A 20296-nucleotide genomic window follows, 5' to 3' on the forward strand; every position below is an offset into this window, starting at 1 on the left:
CATGTATATAGTTATTTGAAAAGAAGATGAACGTCCTTTATTAAGCGATCGGAGCTGACAAGTGTTTCCGGAAATGGGCTTTCTTCCTAGTTTGAGGTGTATTCTGTTAAATGCCAAGATCTCATGCCAGCTCCTTTTTAAATAGAAATGTGACATTATAACCAAGCCGTGATTGATCTGAGCGTTCACCCCAGCGCTGCAAAACACCTGCAGCCTCGGATGTGCCGAGAGGAGGAAGCGAATCGTTTAAACAAAAAGTAAATACTTCATCAAGTGTTATTTAAATTGCAGGCGCCGTTACGTGGTTTATCACAGCCACCTGTTCCTTGGTTCGCTCAGGATCTTAGAGAGAAGACTATTTAAAATGCAATAAGTAACCACAATCCAGCTAAAATTACATTTACGATGTTTTAAAACGGAGAATTGGGGGGGGGGGGATAACACTCCATATGGCCCGTGTAAAAAAATAAGCTCGAGATACACTCTTTCGTGGAAAAGAATATTTTTGAAATTGTTTATCTGAACCATTTTCTCAAAAGCCAACGGCGGTAATTCCCTATTAAGTGCATGCACGGACCTTTTATCTCAGAAACAAATGAATTTAGGGCAACCTGGTCCTTCTATTTTAAACAAACAAAAGATCTAGATAGAGCCTAGGAAATTCATTATTTATCCTTGACCGCGTAAGTTCCACTGTAATGCACGGGAGATATTTCTAAAAAGTTTTCATTATGATCAAGGTTGTGTGTGAATATTTGTAACTAAATAAAAAAAAAAGAAGTTTTTCAGGCTCTCACTGGTTATGAAGTGTTATTCATATTGCCAGCAAGGATTGTTTCCAGTAGGAGTACTTAGAATCAGTGCCCTTCCAATCTTTTCCGCCTCTTGACTTCAGACTATTACTACTTTCAGTTTCCTTGAATGTTTCGGTTTTGCCTCACTATTCATTAATATCGAAGACAGCTTTCTCAGTAAAACATACCCAAAAACAGATGATTCGAATTAAAGTGGAATTTCAGTACAAGTTTATTGGATTTTAAATGACCCCTCTCTGTCACCCACATAGTACATAGCATCACAGACGTGCAGGGTGTTTGCATATATTCGGTTTGCATAACTCAGATCCGTCGCCCATCTCAATCGCACGCAGTGAAGCAAAACAAAACAAAAAATCGTTTTGGGAAGAGCAATGGATGCATTTGGTGTTTCCATGCAATCCTTATCCTCGCATTGCAAATCGTATTGCTAATCAATCCTGTGCATTATTGCAAACCTTGGAACTGGTCCAACACACCAGGAGATATTTAAAAAGTGTTTTGTAGGCTAGTGGCGATACAGCGAAGAGGCAGAGGCAGTGTGGCTCTTCTATGGAAGCGTGTTCAGCCACCGCAGGATAGTAGAGGAAACTCTGGCCGAGCTTAAGTCAACGACATAGTGGCCCCCAGGAGTTAGTATTGCACAGATCTCGTTGTTTCCATCACTTTTTAAAGGGTTGCAATCCTATACCCACTGACCTGGGAGTAAGCGCCATTGAATTTAGTGAGGCTTACTTCTAAAGCCAGTCTGCATAGAACTGTGGTGTGTGTTAACCTGAAATCCTTCTGTGAACGGTTGCTTGCAGTTAATCTGCTTTAATTGCAAGCATGACTACACATAAGGATTTAGCAGGTTAAAAAGGAGGGGACGACAATGAGATCTATACATTGCAATCTGCTTTAGCTGCGAGGTAGACTGATTAACCTTGGGCCGTCAAGTATCTCCCCAGCACCTTCTTTCTCCATCCGGGAACTATCCCCAACTTGCTGCTTCTGCGTCGATTCAACCGCGAGGCATCAATGGCAGGGCTATTACAACAAATTTTTTTTCATGATCATCGCTCTCGCTATTAAGAGCATGCGCGTTTAATTTCCATCTGATACCGCTTGGACTTTCCTTTCAGAGGCGAATTGTCCTTTGTCCTGAACACAGGATTATGCAAATATGTCAGGATCCAAGAACTCAAGGAAGGGATTTCGAAAGCTGCCTCAAAGCGAGAGGCATTGAACAGCAGGAAAGCCTAGCAAGAAGAGTCAAATGCTCGTATTCTGAATTCATGTGGTATACATGTGTCTTACTTGGCTTTAGATATGAAATTATAATATTTTGGCTGATATTTATATGCACATACTGAAAACAGTTCCAGCAATAGTTCGGTAGGAATCCTTTCTATCAATATAATCATGATAGTTACACATGGGCAAAAGTGTATGTGTATGATGCATGCACATCTAAATGTTGAAATCCAAAGTACAAGGAAACGCGATGTAAATAATCAAGGGGTGGGAATGAAAAAAATAAAAAAGCCTCCGGTGCCCCTTTCTTCCCAGTTTACTCACGTATTCATACATACACGTGTATACATTTAAAGCCAAAGCTGCAAAACTTTTTAATTTGGAGTCGAACTGAAAAACAACATATATATATATATATATATATATATATATCCCGTGCAGAGAAATTTTGGCAATCTTATACACACTCTGCTGGATGCAGGTTTTGCAGCGGTGTGTTTTCTGCTACACAACTGCTACGGAGTCGTGGACGGGGCTGCCGCATACAGGGATGACGCGGGTGTGTACACAGGAAGATAAAACTAGGGGGCTTATGGAGGAAGCGAGAGATCTACGGAGCACTGGCCTATATGAGAGTTGCTGTGGTCGTAGGACCACGACCCAGATCCAAAGCGCTCTTATTTGGAGCCATCTCCCTATGAAGGCGACAAAGGACCTGCTTTCTGCCCAAACAGGTGCGGCTTGAGCAGCCGCCTCCATTCATTCTCCAGCCTCAAGAGCCCCGTTCACAATTGGCTCTAACGCCAAAGTCCTCCGCGTGGCGAAAGAAGCGCAAGGGTTTGCCCCGGAGAGGGGCACGTAAGAAAGAAGACTCAAAGAAACAGATGGGGCTTCTGTAGGCAGAGATGGGGGGGCACTAGCCGAGGCAGCAGCGGAAGGGTAACTTGGAGCCCGTTGCATGCTGGGCGTTGTAGTCGACGCTGCAAAACGCTGCCTCGCGGAGCATGCCGGGCGTGCGTGCGTCCATACGTGAGCCGTTCGGTCATTTTAAACTAACCAATCGCCGGCCGAGGCGGTCGCCGGAGCTGGGGCTGTTGGGATTTGGCTCGGTAATCGAGGCGCGCGCGCGTGGTGAGAGGAAGAAGACGGTTGGTGCGTGTGAGAGTGAGGGAGAGGCCCCGTTGGAAAACTGGAGGACAAGGTAATAGGGGCGCCCCTGTTGTTGTTGTTGTTGTCCCCCCACCCCCGCCCGCCTTGGGACGGAGAGTCCTCGCGCGGCCTGGGGGGACTCCCTCTCGGCCATTGCCTCTCCAAACCCTCGGAGGGAAGCGGAGCTGCGGGTCCCCCTTCCAGGCCACGCCCATTACACACCCCCGCGTCATGCCCGCGAGCCCTTGCTGCCTTCTTCCCTTTCTGAGAAATTGGGGTGGGGGAGGGGGGTGCAGGCATCCCATAAGGAATAACATATGGTTAAGGAATAATAAGCAGGGGGGATCCTATGAAGAATCCTCCCCCCCCCCAATACTCGAGGTCCTTCGTCGCTTCTGGGGTCAAACATTTAATAACAAGGGGGTAAGGTTTTGTGCTGTAAAGACCGAGGCTCGTTGAAATGATAAGTTAAAGACAAAACCAGAGCTTTGCTGGATCAGGCCAGTGGTCAGTCTTGTAGGAAGCAGGATTCTAAGATAACAAGATGCCATTGCAAGCAGTAGCACTCTGCATAGCTGTCAACGTTTTCCCTTTTTTATTCCGAATAGGATTCCTCACAAGAAAAGGGAAAAGTTGACATCTATGGCCCTCTGTGACTCTTGCTCCCTAGCAACTGGTACCTAGGCTCTCAGATGGTGGTTCTGATATGGCTACCATGACGATGAGGGACATATTCTCCAGGCATTTGTGTAATCCCATGATCATGGAACTTTGATGGGGGAAAGCAAGCAGTGGTTTAACCTTAGAGTGCTTCTGTGAGAGGGGAATTCTCACATCCCTGGTGTACATTTTAAGAGATGCAGTTGGAACTAACAAAAGGGTTAGTTCCAACTGCATCTCTTAAAATGTATAACATGGAATCACTTATACTAGCACATTGATTTCTCCGTATGCTGTTATTTGATTATTATTCATTTCATTTCTATACTGCTTTTTATTTTAAAGAAAAATCTCTAAGTGGTTTAAAGCTTATTAAACATCAGTAAAACAATCCAGAATCAAACATTTCTGAAGAAAGCCAAATATAAAGTATACAGTCAAAGCAACATAATTATCAGAAATATTATCTGAAAGATTTCAAAATAAAACATTACAAAGGAGGTCAGCTGGTCAGCTACAGAATACATACTTAACACAAAGTTAACAAAAAATCATTGCTAAGTGAAGTCAAAAATAAAATGCACATTTAAAATAGCATAATTAACAAGAGAATAAAATATTATTATAAGCATGACACGGCTGTTTGGGAGGCACAAAAAGATGGGGCAAAAGAATCAATAATTAGGGTTTGTTGTCAGGCCTAGCGATGTCCCTCTTGTCTCACCAGGAGCCTCTTTAGTAGGGCTGGGTGAGTCTGGGCCCCGCTCGCTAGGCCAGGTGGAAAGGGCCTTGCAGGGAACGGCCTTCACGACTCATAGCCGGGCGATGCTAAGCACTGATGTTCTCTGAGCCAAAATAGCCTGGACATAAGCAGTGTACAAGAGCAGAACTTGGGAATGCTGCTTCTCCCACCTTTCTTTTTGGGCCACATTTCTACTGTTATGGGGCTTTGGTTCCCCCCCCCCCCCAAATAAGATGTTACATTATAGGCTGCTCAGCAATTTGCCAGATATTCGGCTTCCGAAACGTTCAAAAACCAAAGCGTGGCTTCTCATTGGCTGCAGGAAGCTCCTGCAGCCAATCAGAAGCTGCAGAAGCCCCGTTGGACGTTTGGCTTCCAAATGAACGTTCGAAAACTGGAACACTCACTTCCGATTTTCAATCATTCAGGAGCCAGAATGTTTGACTCCCAAGGCGTTTGGGAGCCGAGGTATGACTACTTGTAAGTAAGTAAGTAGATTTTTATTTATACCCCACCCTCCCTGGCCAAGACTGGGCTCAGGGCGGCTAGCATCAAATATCAAATACATTAAAACACAATCAGACAATTGATTAAAATGCAGCTTAAAAATTAGAATCAGGATAAAATTAAATGACTGCCCATGAATTACAACTATAGGGGTCGGGAACCTCAAGTATTCATCAGCGCCAGCTATCCATGTTGGTCCCACATGAGCCAATAAAAGGGCCAAAGAGGGGGTCCCATAGAGGGGGATCAAACTGGGCCCGAACCGAAGGTCAGGCGGAACAGCTCTGTCTTGCAGGCCCTGTGGAAGGATGTCAAGTCCTGCAGGGCCCTGATCTCCTGCGATAGAGCGTTCCACCAGGCTGGGGCCAAAGCCAAAAAGGCCTGGTTGAGGCCAGTTTAACCTCCTTGAGGCCCGGGACCTCCAAGATACTATTATTTGCAGACCGTAAGGTCCTCTGTGGGGCATACCAGGGGAGGCGGTCCCATAAGTACGAGGGTCCTAGGCCGTATAAGGCTTTAAAGGTTAAAACCAGCACCTTAAACCTGACCCTGTACTCCACCGGTGCAGCCGGTATAGCACTGGCTGAATGTGGTCCCATGGCAAGGACCCCATAAGGAGCCTCACAGCGGCATTCTGCACCTGCTGGAGTTTCTGGGTCAGCTTCAACGGCAGCTCCACGTAGAGCAAGTTACAATAATCAAGCCTGGAGGTGACCATCACATGGATCACTGTGGCTAGATCAGGGCGAGAAAGGTAAGGGACCAGCTGCTTAGCACAGCGAAGGTGGAAAAATGCCACCTTTGCTGTGGCTGCAACCTGCGCCTCAATAGAGAGGATGGCGTCAAGGGTTACACCCAAACTCCTGACAGAAGGCTCTGGCACTAATTGAGCCCCCGCAAGAGATGGGAGTTGGCCCCCGAACCCCATGTCGTCCCGACCCAGCCAGAGGACCTCTGTCTTCGAAGGATTTCGAAGAACTTAACTGGCTCCCATGCAGCCATCCAGGCACAGCTTCCAAACATCTGGTCAGTGTGCCTTGGGCTGAGTCAGGATGGCCGTCCATCAACAGATAAAGCTGGGTGTCATCAGCATATTGCATATTGACAACAGAGTTCTGGAGCAGATGTTCCAGTGGCCCATCCAGCAGGCTTTTCTTGTTGATGCAATTTCTCTTTAAAATCTACCAAAGATAATATAGAAAATAATAATAATCTGTAGATAACTTTTGTAATATCTTATTCAGATGACTGGGTCAAATGAATTTAAGTTGAACCAACCACCGGAAGATGGAATTTCATCAGTGAAATTTAGTCCTAACACATCTCAGTTTCTGCTTGTTTCATCTTGGGACACTTCTGTTCGATTGTATGATGTTCCTGCCAACACCATGAGACTCAAGTATCAACATACAGGAGCTGTACTTGACTGTGCTTTTTATGTAAGTCTTTTTTACTACTTTGTGTTTTTACTGTTGAAGTTATAAGAAGGGGATGCAAGGTGTAATTGACTTAATTAGTAGGTTACTGAAGTCTTTAGGCTGGATTCCAAAGTGCCATGCACAGGGTTTTGCACGCACAGGGTTTTCAGCTCCTCCCATCTGACAAGAAACTACCTCTTGAAGACTGGGAGGCCCTCTGGAACAACCCACCACCCTTTCTGTGCTCAGAAACACTTTGTAATTGCACATAGGCTTCTCTACCCTGGCCTTTTAGATTGAGCTATAAGTTAAGTATGCCTTAAGTTAAGTAAGTTAAGCTTGTTTTGATGCTTGTGTGGGCCTGATGTTTTGTTGTAATGGGGAATAAAAAAAGAATGCTAAAGATAGTCTTGCTCTCCAACAACCAGTGAAAACTTTTAAAAATACAGGTTATCTTCATCATTTTTTTTTTAAAGGTACCCTTACTGAGGTTTTTAGTAATAAGCCAGTTTAACAGGTTAATATTTAATTTTAATTGGTTAAGACAGATGGATGAACAGAATTGTTCAATTGATTGACAGCTCTGTTTTTAAAACTACGTATTTTGATTGTAAGCCTTTATGGAAAATTGGGAAACCAGTAAAATTGTGTTGCATCAGTGGTCTTCTGCTCATACGTTACTTCTGCTTTGTCCTCCACTCTGTAGCCCCCTGAATATCTCCAATATCATCTTTGGAGGGTCTGCCAATCTACTGGAAGAGAATGTGGTAGCAGTGATAATATGCAAAAATGGGGCATTTTGTTCCATGAGCAGAAGTCGGCTGCACAATTGGGTGGACATCACTGGATGTCATCCACTGTCTTTTGATCTTTTTGTTGCCTAGTCAAGTACAGTATTTCATTCCTATATAATAGTTATGCTGCAGGATTTTATCAACATTAATTATTTTGGAAGCAATATCACATTAGCGTTGTCAAACACATTTAATAACATAATTTATTTTCTAATCTTCAGTTTCATAATTTTGTGCGTAGCTTTTGCCCCAGTGAAGGAGCTGAAGCCCCTTGCACAGGGGTGGGGTTCAAATTCTTCTCACAGTTATAGTAACCATTGTGGGTGACCTTTGGCGGTAGTGCTACTGTTGTCATTCAGTCGCCCTGTTCTCTTGTGGAAATAAATTGGGTATGTAGGCAGTAGGAGAGCAGCGTCATCTCAAATTCTTATATGTATGCCTTTGAAAGGGTCATGGTTTGTTGATCCCTTGCTGACACTGTTGGATAAGACTTTTTAAAGCAAAAATAATGCCTTTATCAAATATTTGTTGGTTCCTTGGAGTATAGATATAGAACATAAGTGAACAACTTTCTTCTCTTGAAGGACCCTACACATGCCTGGAGTGGAGGATTGGATCGGCAGTTAAAAATGCATGACTTGAACACTGATCAAGGTAAGCTAATTGATAGGTATAGTAGAATCTGCAGAAGTAGGAGAAAATAGATTGTTTCAACAGTAGATTAATTCACTGAAAATAGTGTCGTGAAATAGAAAAGTATTATGACTGGAATTCTTACAGTGTAAATACAGACAGCATTAAAGTGCAAATTAAATGTGTTTCTTTTCTGTACAGTTCATATTTACTATGTCATTTGGTTTTATGTCTGCACTTTCTGTAACTTCCATTTATTTCTGTATAGTGTTGCTCTTGATTTTATTTAGTGCATTTAAAGCTTTATTAGTCAATGCAGATTTTTAGGCTAAGGAAAGAGTTAGTATTCCATGATAAGAACCTTGTGGTGTTTTGTCTTTAACTGAGTATATAAAAATATTTGCAGGGTGGTACATTTTTATTTAAAAACAATCTTTTTGTTTTATTTACAGTTCTAGTCTTGAGTTTTGAGAAAGCGAAACTGTCAATATTGCTTGTATGACCTAGTTCTATGCAGTACTTTTTCTATCCTTGATAGTTTCATTTGTTCTTTTCCCTTTAGAAATGTATTTATGGGCTATTTAACACTTCCAACTTTGTTTTTACAGTCGTTTAGACTTGCCTGAGATTTTGGCAGAAGGGCATTATTCCGCATACATGTGCATATGAACTATGAGTTCATAGAGTAATGTGCGGGGCTTGAATTGATTTAAGAGACAATGGGGAAAATTGCTGTAAACGGATAGCTCAGTCGGTAGAGCTGTGAGACATTTAATCTCAGGGTCATGGGTTTGAGCCCCATGTTGGGCAAAAGATTCCTGCATTGCAGTGGGTTGGACTAGATGATCCTTGTGGTCCCATCCAACTCTACAATTCTATGATTCTAAATATGAAATCCTTAAACTGTGATTATATATTTTTTGGGGGTAGTAGAGAAATCTGGGGGGACATCTGTTGAGTGAGATTTTAAGGTGTGAGTATGATTGCATGTTCTGACTTGATAAGAGGACATTTAACATCCACTCCCTTTACAAATACCCTACAATATTGATAAATAGTCATTGTAGTTGATGCAGGGATAATAGGATCAGACACCTAGCTGTTTGGAAGCAGAGTAACTGAATGTCAGGAAAGCTGCTTTTCATCATTGTAGAGGATGAAATTAGATGCTGTGACATTGTAAATGGATAAGAAGTTTCCAGGCAATGGTTGCTTGATGTCTTGAAAGATACTGGAGAATTGGGTTTGGAGGAGAAAGCTATTTAGAATAAATTCTAGAGGATTAAAAAAAAGTACTGATTTATTTCCTAAGTTGGAGAAAGAATCTGAAGTATTACAGGATTAGTATTCAGCATCACTTTAAAAGCTTCTAAAACAGTTTAATACTACAGGATACAGTGCTAAAATGGATGATGCTGTGGAATAAAGGTTTATTGACAGTTTTGCTGAAAGTGCCTAATTACTCACAAGTGGCAAAGGCATGAACTAATGTGGTCATGTTACATTCACCTACTATTAGATCTTTCAAACACACCATTCATGACTAGGATTTTCAGAGGACCCCAACAGAGTTAGGTGCACAAATCTCTTTTGTTATTTGAAAATCTCTGCATGGGTACCAACACCCCCCTTAAGCTTCTTTGAAATACTGAGTTGATATCTATTAGTCTACATTTAACACTTCAGAAGTGTCTGTCTATTGAGAAGATTAGAGGATCAAGCGTCCTTTGAAAGATGTCCCAGCATGCACATACATTAGTGAATGGTATATCAGACTCTGTTAACTCTGTATGAATATTGTTTTTTCCTTTTTATTAAATTTGATTATCAAAAATATAGTGCAACTATGTGTTCAGATTATTACTAATCTTTTTTTTAAAAAACAGACAATCTTGTTGGCACCCATGATGCTCCTATCCGATGCGTTGAATATTGTCCAGAGGTCAATGTAATGGTAACAGGAAGTTGGGATCAAACAGTCAAGTTATGGGATCCGAGAACACCTTGTAATGCGGGAACATTTTCTCAGCCTGAAAAGGTTTGTATTTAAGCAATTTACAATACAATACTTTGCATGCCTACTCAGAAGTAAGCACTGTTAAGTTCAATGGGGCTCTTTTTCTAGTAGACTTGTATTTTTTATGTGCTTAAGGAATACATTTGAGCAATCAAAGTATTAATATCTTTCAGATCAGTTCATTGTTTGCATTAAAAAATTATAAACACTATTAATGAAGGTAAAATTACAGACTTAAGTGAGTTTTTGTATGATTAACAAGTGCTACTTAAATACCAGAAAAATACAAAGTTAACTCTTTAGTTATTCTCAGTAATTAATGCAAGCTTAGCTACACCAGGAAAATATAATGACACTCTTCAGACATAACACAAAACCATGGTTTGTTGTTAAGGGCTTGAGCCCCACAAACCTTAGACTTGTCTGCTCCTCCCACAAAGGGACAAGGTTTAAAGCTTTAGTCGTCTTTTGTTTCTAAACTGCTTTTTCCCATTGCTCAATCTTTAGTAAACTGGTTTTTAGAAACCATTGTTAATTAACAAACCAGGATAAGACTTGGATACAATAGGGAGATCCTTTTGCTGAAGGTATATTCCAGAAACCCAGCTGGTAGTATTGCCTATGTTATATTGTGGTGTCAATACACTAATATAGGAAGGGCTTTGTTGGTGTATCCATTTATGCCAATGTAAACAGGAAATTTTGATTGTTGCAGCTTAATTTCTTTCAGCTTCTTATTCAGGGTCCATGAGTAAGGTCCTAGCAGCTGATTTGCAGCCTGCTGTAACTTTGGCTTACAAGTACTGTAAACAAAGTGATGGGATAAAGTTACGGCCAACAATAAACCTTGAGTTATGCATTTAAGAGTAACTTGAACGGTGTAACTTTTATTTTAACATGTTAGTGCAGCCTTATGGTATGAATAGCTGCATGTTTTGATAAATGGATGAGATGAGGCTTTAACTTCTTCAGCTCACTAAACAGCAGTTGCATTAAGAGTATTTAAATTTTTATTTATGATCTCTTGCCAGTCTTCATTTTCATAGGCAGATACATGCAAATAGTTTTTGTCACTACTTCAAATACTTTCTAATACAATGGTGAGCTGTCAGTCTGGACCACATCATGTCTAAATAGCCCAGTAATGTGGGCACTACATAATCTGAATCTATTGGCAAGATCTTTGATCAGGATAAAAATGTTGTTTTTTACTTGTGATTTATGGTTGCATGTAGCATGTAGAAAACTGTGATGAATTGCTCGCAGAATGCCATATAATAGACAGTCACACTGAATCAAACTTCTTATTGGTATAGCAAGGTTCATTATGTCACTTTTTTAAATAGTATCTCTGATAAATGTGTATACCTAGCCTATTTCATGATATTGGTTTCATTTGATTTATGGCTATGGGGTGCTGTAAAGAATACTTCACAGGTATGACACCAGTCAGTAAAGAAGATTTAAGGTAGTTAACACTCCTGATGCAGTTTTTCCTGTATATATTTTTCTATAACATTGCTTTTGTGTTATCACATTTTATACTGTATACATTCTTGTATAGTAATTTGCTTTGTGTCACTGTTGTTTGAGCCATTGACAATTCATCATTAATAATAATAATAATAATAATAATTATTCATTGAATTTATATACCGCCCTATACCCAGAGCTCTCAGGGCAGTTCACAGAACAAAATCAAAATATAAAACCACAAAATATATAATCAAAATAAAAACAACCCAACCCACATTTTAAAAGGACATAGGATGTCAATCAAATCAACCAAAGGCCTGGTTAAAAAGGAATGTTTTTGCTTGGCGCCTAAAGGTGTATAATGAAGGTGTCAGGCGAGTTTCCCTGGGGAGAACATTCCACAGACAGGGAGCCACTGCAGAGAATGCTCATTCTTGTGTTGCCACCCTCTGGACCTCTAGGAGAAGGCACATGAAGAAAGGCCTCAGAAGCTGATCTCAGGGTCCGGGTAGGTTCATATGGAAAGAGGCGGTCCTTGAGGTATTGCAGTCCTGAGCCACTTAAGGTTAAAACCAGCACTTTGAATTGGGCCTGGAAACTAATCGGTTGCCCGTGCATTCTGTTTACATTCTGTTAGTCCTAGTATAAATGAAGGATCTGTAATTAGATACCAGATCTACCACATGTTAAGCATATGGAATGAAAGCATGTATAGTATGTATCTTTTTAGAAAGGTAAAGTTGAAATATCTAATATGTAACTAGTAGCTGTTACTTGAAAGAGTTTTACCTGATAACAGATTAATTGCTTAGTTACACAACTTTTGTTTTTAGTTTAAACTGATTTAAGCAACATTTTCTAGTTTATCACAACCATTTATTTATTTTTTAGCGGTTAGTTATGCATCCTGAAATGGCAAGAGTAAATAAACAGTTGAGTGTTCAGTGTAATATATTTTTTGATGTTCCTGCCCGCAAATTTTTCTCTCTGTGTGTAATTGACAGGTAGGTTATTGTTTTCTGAAACAATAGACAAACTGTTTCTTTAAAATTATTTATGTAATCATGACACAGATGTAATGATGCTTGATCTGTTAACCATGGATAAGAGATTGAGAGCAATCTGTGAGCTTGAGCACTATCTCACCTTACTTCTTGCAGATGGATCTTCCCCTTCCCACCCCACATTTTATTTAAAGAATTTAAATTCACTTTTTGCTTTCAGAGCCTAAAAACATTACATAGGCACCTGGGTTTTTAAAAATTATTTGTGTGTATGTACTAACAATGGTTAGCTCCAAACCACAACTATGATTATAAATGTATATGCAATCCATAGTTTGTGCTAACTATAGTTCCTGAGGATTTGTGAAAGCTGGGGTTAGATGAATTGGCAAGGACATTGTTATAACTTAAAGGGTAGAAGTAGCTTTTTAGGTTTGTAGGTTGGTTGGGAAAAGAATGGTCTCCCTTTGAGGATGGAGAACTCTTAGCAGGAACAAGATAGATATAAGGAGGACAAACAAGAAAAATTGCATCTCTATAGCAAGGCTTAGTATGTAAAATTTTGGTATTCTAACATGGGTAATCTTGTATAGTCCATGTAGAATGCATTTTAGTGTTTCATGGAGAGTTAAGTCTGCTAGACTTCTACTTTTAAAAATCTTTTGTCATTGAACATGTTAATGGAACAGGTAATCTTTTCCTTCTACCTTTATGCTGCTAAAGTAGAAATCCTAGTACTGAATGTGGAAAATGTAATGCCACTTTATAACTTTTTTCCAAGGTGTATACATTGTCTGTGTCTGGTGATAGATTGATAGTGGGAACAGCTGGTCGGAGAGTTTTGGTGTGGGACTTGCGAAACATGGGCTATGTTCAACAAAGAAGAGAATCAAGTCTTAAATATCAGACACGTTGCATCAGAGCATTCCCTAACAAACAGGTATTTAAATTGTGCTGCATAATAATAATAATAATAATAATAATAATAATAATTTTTATTTATACCCTGCCCTCCCCAGCCAAGGCCGGGCTCAGAGGGGCTTGTCAAATGAAAGTTTGTAGAAAAATAGTCTCAATTATACCAGCTTTTGATATTTATGATTATCTTGACTCAAAAAGTTTATTTTGAATCTTGCTAATTTTATTGCTATCTCTAAAACAAATGATGTATTTGCTGTGCTTTCCTAAGGTTTTGAAGCTGTTAATGGAGTTGGAAACTAGAGGAACTTTAATATTGTATTTAATTCTAAAATTATCACAGAGCTCTGAATTATGCAGGAGCAGTAGACTGGCATAAATGCCATGCGCCAAGAAAATTAGTGTTCTGGGAAATACTGTTACAGGATTTAGATAAAAAACTATTTGCTTAGGAGTCGTTTTCTGTGCTGGGCATGGCTCTTTCCTGGATCTATCAAAGCTACAAAGAGAATTAACAGAAGAACAAGAGTGTCTTTGTTTCTCTCATCATTCCCTTCTCTGGGGTTCAATGTAGTGTTTAGCCATTATTTTCTGCTCTTCTTGAGGTGGGAAAAATATAAAGGAAAAGCCTAACAGACTTTTATTGATGTCAGATAGCAAGATATACCTAGCAGATATAGAGTTGTCTTATGCAGAGGAGGCATTAAATGAAAGCGAATTTTGTTAGATGGTATTTATAAGCAAAAGGGTTCCTCCAATGAGGTCTCATTTGGAATCTGTTCTCACTTTCTAAAAGGTATTAGTGTGTGCCCTGTTTAGAGTTAATGTCAGAACTGGAATGCAACATTCTTTATCAGGACACAATGCTAAGAGAATAATCTAGAGAATAATCTATAATTCCCTTTGGAATCTTCTCAGACATTTTTACAAACCTTTAGGACTCAGAGTGCACCTGTGCCTCTCAATAGTTAAATGTGACATGTGTACATAAGATGTACACATCTTATAAATGTTTCATTGACATAGAGCAGTTCATAAAGAAAAAACAAAACCCTATGATCAGTCATCGAAATAAGTGAGGATTCTGTCTATGTCCCATAGGGCTATGTGTTAAGCTCTATTGAAGGCCGTGTTGCAGTTGAGTATTTGGATCCAAGTTTGGAGGTACAGAAGAAGAAATATGCTTTCAAATGTCACAGATTGAAGGAGAATAATATTGAACATATTTATCCAGTCAATGCCATCTCTTTCCACAATGTCCATAACACTTTTGCTACAGGTAACATGAAACTTTATTTTTTTCTTATTAGTGCTGTTAGTTGATAATTCTTCAGTTATATTGACCAAGCAGTCATCTGAAAAGCTTCAGTTGTTCTGTGATTCTTTTAGAGAATTTGAGGTATCCTGTCTTTAGTTCTCAAATATATCATTAAAATATAAGCTGAAAAATACAGTTTCTACTTTGTAGCTGTTTTGCATACTTGTAAAACTGGGAAGATTGTTTGATGTGAAAATTTTCTGCAATAATTCAGAACCTATTTTATATCTTGTACCATGTGCTTCTCCCATTAAATAACTGAAATATCCTTGCACTTTCTAATTATATTTAATTGCACAGATATCAATAATGCTCGTTTCTGCTGCTTTGGATCTTTGCAATCTATTTTTAGGTGGTTCCGATGGCTTTGTCAATATTTGGGATCCATTCAATAAAAAGAGACTCTGTCAGTTCCACCGCTATCCTACAAGCATAGCATCTCTAGCCTTCAGTAATGATGGAACCACCCTTGCAATTGCATCATCATATATGTACGAATTGGATGACGTTGAACATCCTGAAGATGGTATCTATATTCGGCAAGTGACAGATGCTGAAACAAAACCCAAGTGAGTAAGTTTCACCTGTATTTGAGCTTTTTCTACCGTTTATTCCAGGATTTATTAATTTTCCTAAATTCATGAATAGCATTATTGATTCCTGGTAGATAGTGCAACCTGACAGTAGGACTAGAGTTGATTTTATCTTGTTCTCCCCAAGCTTTCAATATCCGTAGGTTGATAGACGGCTGGTGGATAAAATTGTCTACTTGTTTTGTGGGAGAAGAATGTCAAACTCTCATTCTTCTTGAATAGGAGCTATTATATGAAGTCATGGCATTATTGCCAGCTCATTGCTTTAAAATTAAGTTGAAGAATTCAGGATAATACATATGAGAGAGTAATTATATTAGGATTTTTAAGATTTTGAACTATTGGCAATCTCTGCACATAGATCTGGGCTTCTCATCTACAATACACCAAAGCAGAGCTGCTATAGTGATGGTTTAAATTATAAGAAAATAATTTTGAAACGGTATGTGTAACTCTTTAATGTCCAGAATTGTGCCACGTTTCCTGGTAAAGAAAATACTAGTTTTGGTTGCATAAAGCTAAAATGAATTTAGCCTAAACCTAAATACATTGCGATTTTCTTTCCCTTAGCACATTGGAGTTTATATCTTATATTCAGTTTTGCCACTTGAGTATATTACAGTGCTAAGAAAACACATATGCCTGCAGTGTTTGGAACCTCTGTGGGTATTAGCTGTTCCCACTAGCCCCACAGCTGCTTGCTGTCTCTCATTAGTGTATTTGCCTTCAGGAAGGTGGGGAGCAGCAGATATGAGCATGTTTGCCTGTAGGGAAAGATAATATGCAAAAAGACCTTTATGCTGTAGTATCCATAGGGATGGGTCAACTCCTACTCCTTGCTTGCTGGAACTCTATGATCTTCCAGTCAGACCTAGGTACACAAGAATGCACACATAGACTTAGAATTAAAGAACAGAGTGCTTCTGAGCCCATTCTGAACCTAGGAATTAATTTTTAGGGCCAAAACCGAACTGAGCTTAAAAGACATTTCACACAAAAGTCCAGCCAGAGTTAATATTTTTTTTCCATTTCAGCACCCTTATTAAGGTGGAAAATGTTTTTGTTGCTAAACATTTAGGAGTCATAAATCCTTGCTGATCACTAGATCTACCAGTACACCCTGATCTAATTTTTGCTCACCTCTGCTGTAGTATAGGTGTGTATAGGAGAGAAACACACACATTATCTCCCTCCATTCTTAGCTCTTTAAACTAGCTGCTTCTTTCTCTTGTTGTGTACATGCACTACTTCTGCTGTGGAAGAAGAGTGGCTCTAGTTGGTGGGAAAGCTCGGTGTGGCTTGAACTTCCTCCTGCAAGGAATTGGCAGCTTAGAGTTATTGTGGGCATTCTCACACTTGGCATTTGGTTGCTTATTAAGATGTAGAATTTGCCACACATAACATCCAAAAAGTGGATATTTCTTACTTAAAACTTAATCTGATTCTTGAGTCACTGGCGTGGACTTCATGGAAATGAAGAGTAGCTTTTCTAAGCCCATCTTGTGAGTACAGTTACTTGCCTCAGAATAATGTCAGGCAAATAAGCTGGTGTGGGCATTGAGGGTCCCTGTGCTCAGGGCATCTTATAGTAAAGCATCATCAGGTGCAGCTAAATTAAGCTGAAAGTAATTGACATACAGTTTGTTGTGTTGAAGGAATGTTCTTTTTGCAAGGGAATTTCAGAAGATAGATGCCATAACAGGGAGGGTATTAGGTTATACCTCTATCAAACCAAAGGAATACAGAGTGGTGTCTCCCATGCAGAACCGGCACAAAGAACTTCAAAGGGTTTGGGTGTCCTGGAAGATGCTGTGTCCCTGTGCCTTGGCACTTTTAAAAAGGCTTATTAGCACATCTAGGTTATAAACTTGGCAACTGTACCTGTGCTCTTGAGATTCATTTCTTTTTAAAAAACAAACTGTTGAGGGGCTTATACAGTAACGCTGCAATTCATTGTTGCGCTATGGTGAGTGTTTTGTCTACACAAGCATTTCAGCTTGTCAGACACAACACCCCCCCTTTTCTGGGAGTACTCCCAACTTGTCCAAGCCAATTTTGGGGGTTCATTGGGGAGGGGAGCTCCATTGTGTCTTTGCACAGGCTTCCATTGATGGGGCTCATTGAGTGAATCCCACCCAGTATGTTTTCAAGCAAGAATAGTTATTGTTGAACTAGTGCCAGAGATGTCCAGGCCTGTTACCACATCTCATTTTAATCTACTTCTCTGGGTTGTTTTGAGGATAAAGTAGAGAAGAATTGTGTATGCCAAAGTGTTGCATCATGGTGAAGGATGCAGATATGAGACAAACAAAGATGTGATCATGAAAAATTGAACTAAAATGAACAATACCAAATTAATGCAAAAGTTGTGTTTACAGAAACTAATAAAAAAAAAGGCAAAAGGTTTATTTAAAGTTTCCACCCTTAACTCTGGATCAGTTTTTCCGGGAATGCAGGGGAAATAAGGAAACAACAAAAAACACCCCTCTCCTTTTCCCAGTAGGAGCATTCCAGGCAGACTTTTTCTTATAAAACTCACTGTATCTCTTATTTATTTATTTAAAACTTTATTATATAATTGTGCAATCCTAAACATGTCTACTCAGAAGTAAGACCTATTGAGTTTGATGGGGCTTACTCCCTGGTAAGTCTGTATAGAGTTGCAGTATTGGCTACCTTTTCCCAAACCTCTTTTACCTTAGGTCATGTTCATCACATTTGACTTAATCAGCTGATCTATGTTGAGTGAGATACTGACAGTAGAACAGTTAGTAATGATATTTCCTTTATGTTTAACACAAGGAAATGCCACCAGACCTTTTGTAAATATTTGTTGCTGTGCTGCTTCTGGGAGTACTATAAGCACTCATGGTATTTCAAAGTCTTAAGAGCCAGCATCACAGTTCTACTTTCCAGGCATAACCACGACTTAAAAGTATATTTTAGATTTTTATTCGATTTTCCCCAGCCTTGACTTTGCCATGCTATCATCTGTTACACTAATATGAATGCAACTTGCCAAAATCAGTATAGTGGGATTAAAAATATATATATATTTGGAACTACTTCCCACATTACACCATGTTAATGGGAGTGCTCCTGCAGATTACTTGCATTAATGAGAATTATAGCATGGGAAGCAGTCTTCAGTCGATTGAGGGCCTGACCATATGACTTTGATTTCAGCTGTTTCTATCCTTGCGTTGTGTTTGCTAATTATAGGGATGCTTCGTTCTGCTTTCTGAGGAGGTTAATCTTCAATTAAACAATATTTCCTCTTGGCTGTCCATTATTTTCTGAAACAGATGGTTCATCATTTCCTGGGCTGTTAAACACAGCAAGGTTAAGGTTAGACTCCTGGGAATTAGTTAGTTTTGAATCTTATTACAGGATGTAGAAGCAAAACTAATAAGAATAGTACTTAATAACATTTTGTTGCAGCAAACAATTATTTATTAGCAAACAATTGATCCCAGAAGGGCAAATTGTTTGAGTCGGTAATGAGCTGAGACAAGGCAGAGCATATCTGTGTATTCGCAAAATAATTGTAACGTAATTGCAATGCATTTAGACAGGCATCTATTTGGACTTCTTTCTGCCTTTAAATGAATTTCTGAAACATTAATATGCTTTTCAGACATGTTGCTTATGCCAGTCTTCAACCAGACACTGAAGAATTCTTGTAGTGATCCATAGAAGTTAACTTTGTGCCAAGTGATAGTGTCTCCTTAATTAGAGCTTTTCAGCTTCCAGTTGCAGACTTTTAATTGTTAGATTTGGAAAGGCAAAGAAATGATATGTATGATGTATGAAGGTTTATGTCAAGTTGGAACACTTTGTTGAAAATTTATTTGCAATGTTATGAAAATTCAGATAGTTCTCTGAGACATGCTTCTTTATTTTGCAGGTCTACTTAACTTCCGACACAATGCTTCAGTAATTTTCTCTTTCAAAGTATGTCCACTTGCTCGTTACAAGGCTAGCATAAAGCAAATCCTGGATTAAATGAAGATACATTTCCAATAATGCTTTCACAGAAAGTAGTGTTTTGTGTAATCATTCAGTATATTCTATCATTCTTTTATTTTTAGCTTATCCATGAAAAACTGTTTTCTTCAGTCTGAACAGTAATAAACTTTTCTGTTAGTTGATTCCTTTGAAATACGTTATTTTCTAGTTGAACTTTTGTACATATTTAATAGTAGTTTAAATAGTTTAATAAATGCAATTTTCAAAAAAAAATGCTATTATAAGTCTTGGATTTATCAGCGGGAACATCTACTTTTTAATCTGTTATCTTTTTGGGCATGGTAGGATAAACCACATATTCAGTTTTATGTTGAATAAGAGCTCTCTTAGGTTGGCCAAAGGCTTAGTTTGAAAAACCTTAGAAGCACACATTGTCCCCAGCGCTTGCAATTTACCTTTGCAAATTGTAATTTGTCTTCAGCATGGCTGGGCAGATGGTAAAAGGGGGATTTAAGATGTGTAGTGCACCATTAAAGAGTGATGTCAGCATTTCAGAAGTTCTTTCTCAGAAAAGAATAAACTGGTTTTAGACATTTGCCCCCATTCAGCAAGAGAACTGCTGTGATGATTTATTGCATATTAATGAATTTATATTCTGCTACTCGGTAACTCTCAGAGCAACTTTATTGATAATACGCAAAAGAAAAAATAAATACAAAGCAAGCCAGTTAATAAATTAAATTCCATAGTAATAGCAAGAAAAAGTGATAAAATCAAAGGGCGAATCATATAAGAAGTCATCTGTGTATATTCCACCCAGCAACATTTCATAACAATTGTGAAACAAGCTTTAATAAAGACCTGGTGGTAGGGATTGTAAATTGATAGGAGATGGGAACCTAGCTGTTTTAGAGATGACAATGCTTAGACATATGTATTTTGCGAAAATACATTCAAAATGTGCATTTAATTATATATTTAAATTAATTTTCACGGCTGTATAAACAAAACATGGATGTGGAAAGAGGATAGAAGGGACTTTGGAAT

The 20296-nt window shown here is 39.0% G+C and overlaps 1 protein-coding gene and 1 long non-coding RNA gene across 3 annotated transcripts; both read left to right on the top strand.

Annotated features, from left to right (window-relative positions):
* Positions 1 to 3094: 3094 nt before the first annotated feature.
* On the top strand, positions 3095 to 19431 carry BUB3 (BUB3 mitotic checkpoint protein). 2 transcript variants are annotated; one of them, XM_081006746.1, is made up of 8 exons: positions 3095 to 3252; positions 6354 to 6548; positions 7906 to 7975; positions 9841 to 9992; positions 13233 to 13391; positions 14471 to 14648; positions 15040 to 15260; positions 19188 to 19431. In XM_081006746.1, exons 2-7 carry the CDS (start codon positions 6354 to 6356, stop codon positions 15258 to 15260), a joined length of 975 nt encoding a protein of 324 aa, XP_080862872.1. In that variant the 5' UTR covers positions 3095 to 3252; the 3' UTR covers positions 19188 to 19431. The 2 variants fall into 2 exon arrangements, with proteins under 2 accessions (XP_080862872.1, XP_080862871.1); XM_081006745.1 differs by having other exon boundaries at positions 15040 to 15256.
* Positions 15267 to 18325, top strand: LOC308477813. Its single transcript, XR_013986717.1, has 2 exons — positions 15267 to 17235; positions 17277 to 18325. It is a non-coding gene; the product is annotated as an uncharacterized lncRNA (long non-coding RNA).
* Positions 19432 to 20296: the final 865 nt, after the last annotated feature.

The sequence above is a fragment of the Podarcis pityusensis genome, assembly GCF_964106645.2.
Source record: "Podarcis pityusensis genome assembly, chromosome: 5".
Taxonomy (NCBI): domain Eukaryota; kingdom Metazoa; phylum Chordata; class Lepidosauria; order Squamata; family Lacertidae; genus Podarcis; species Podarcis pityusensis.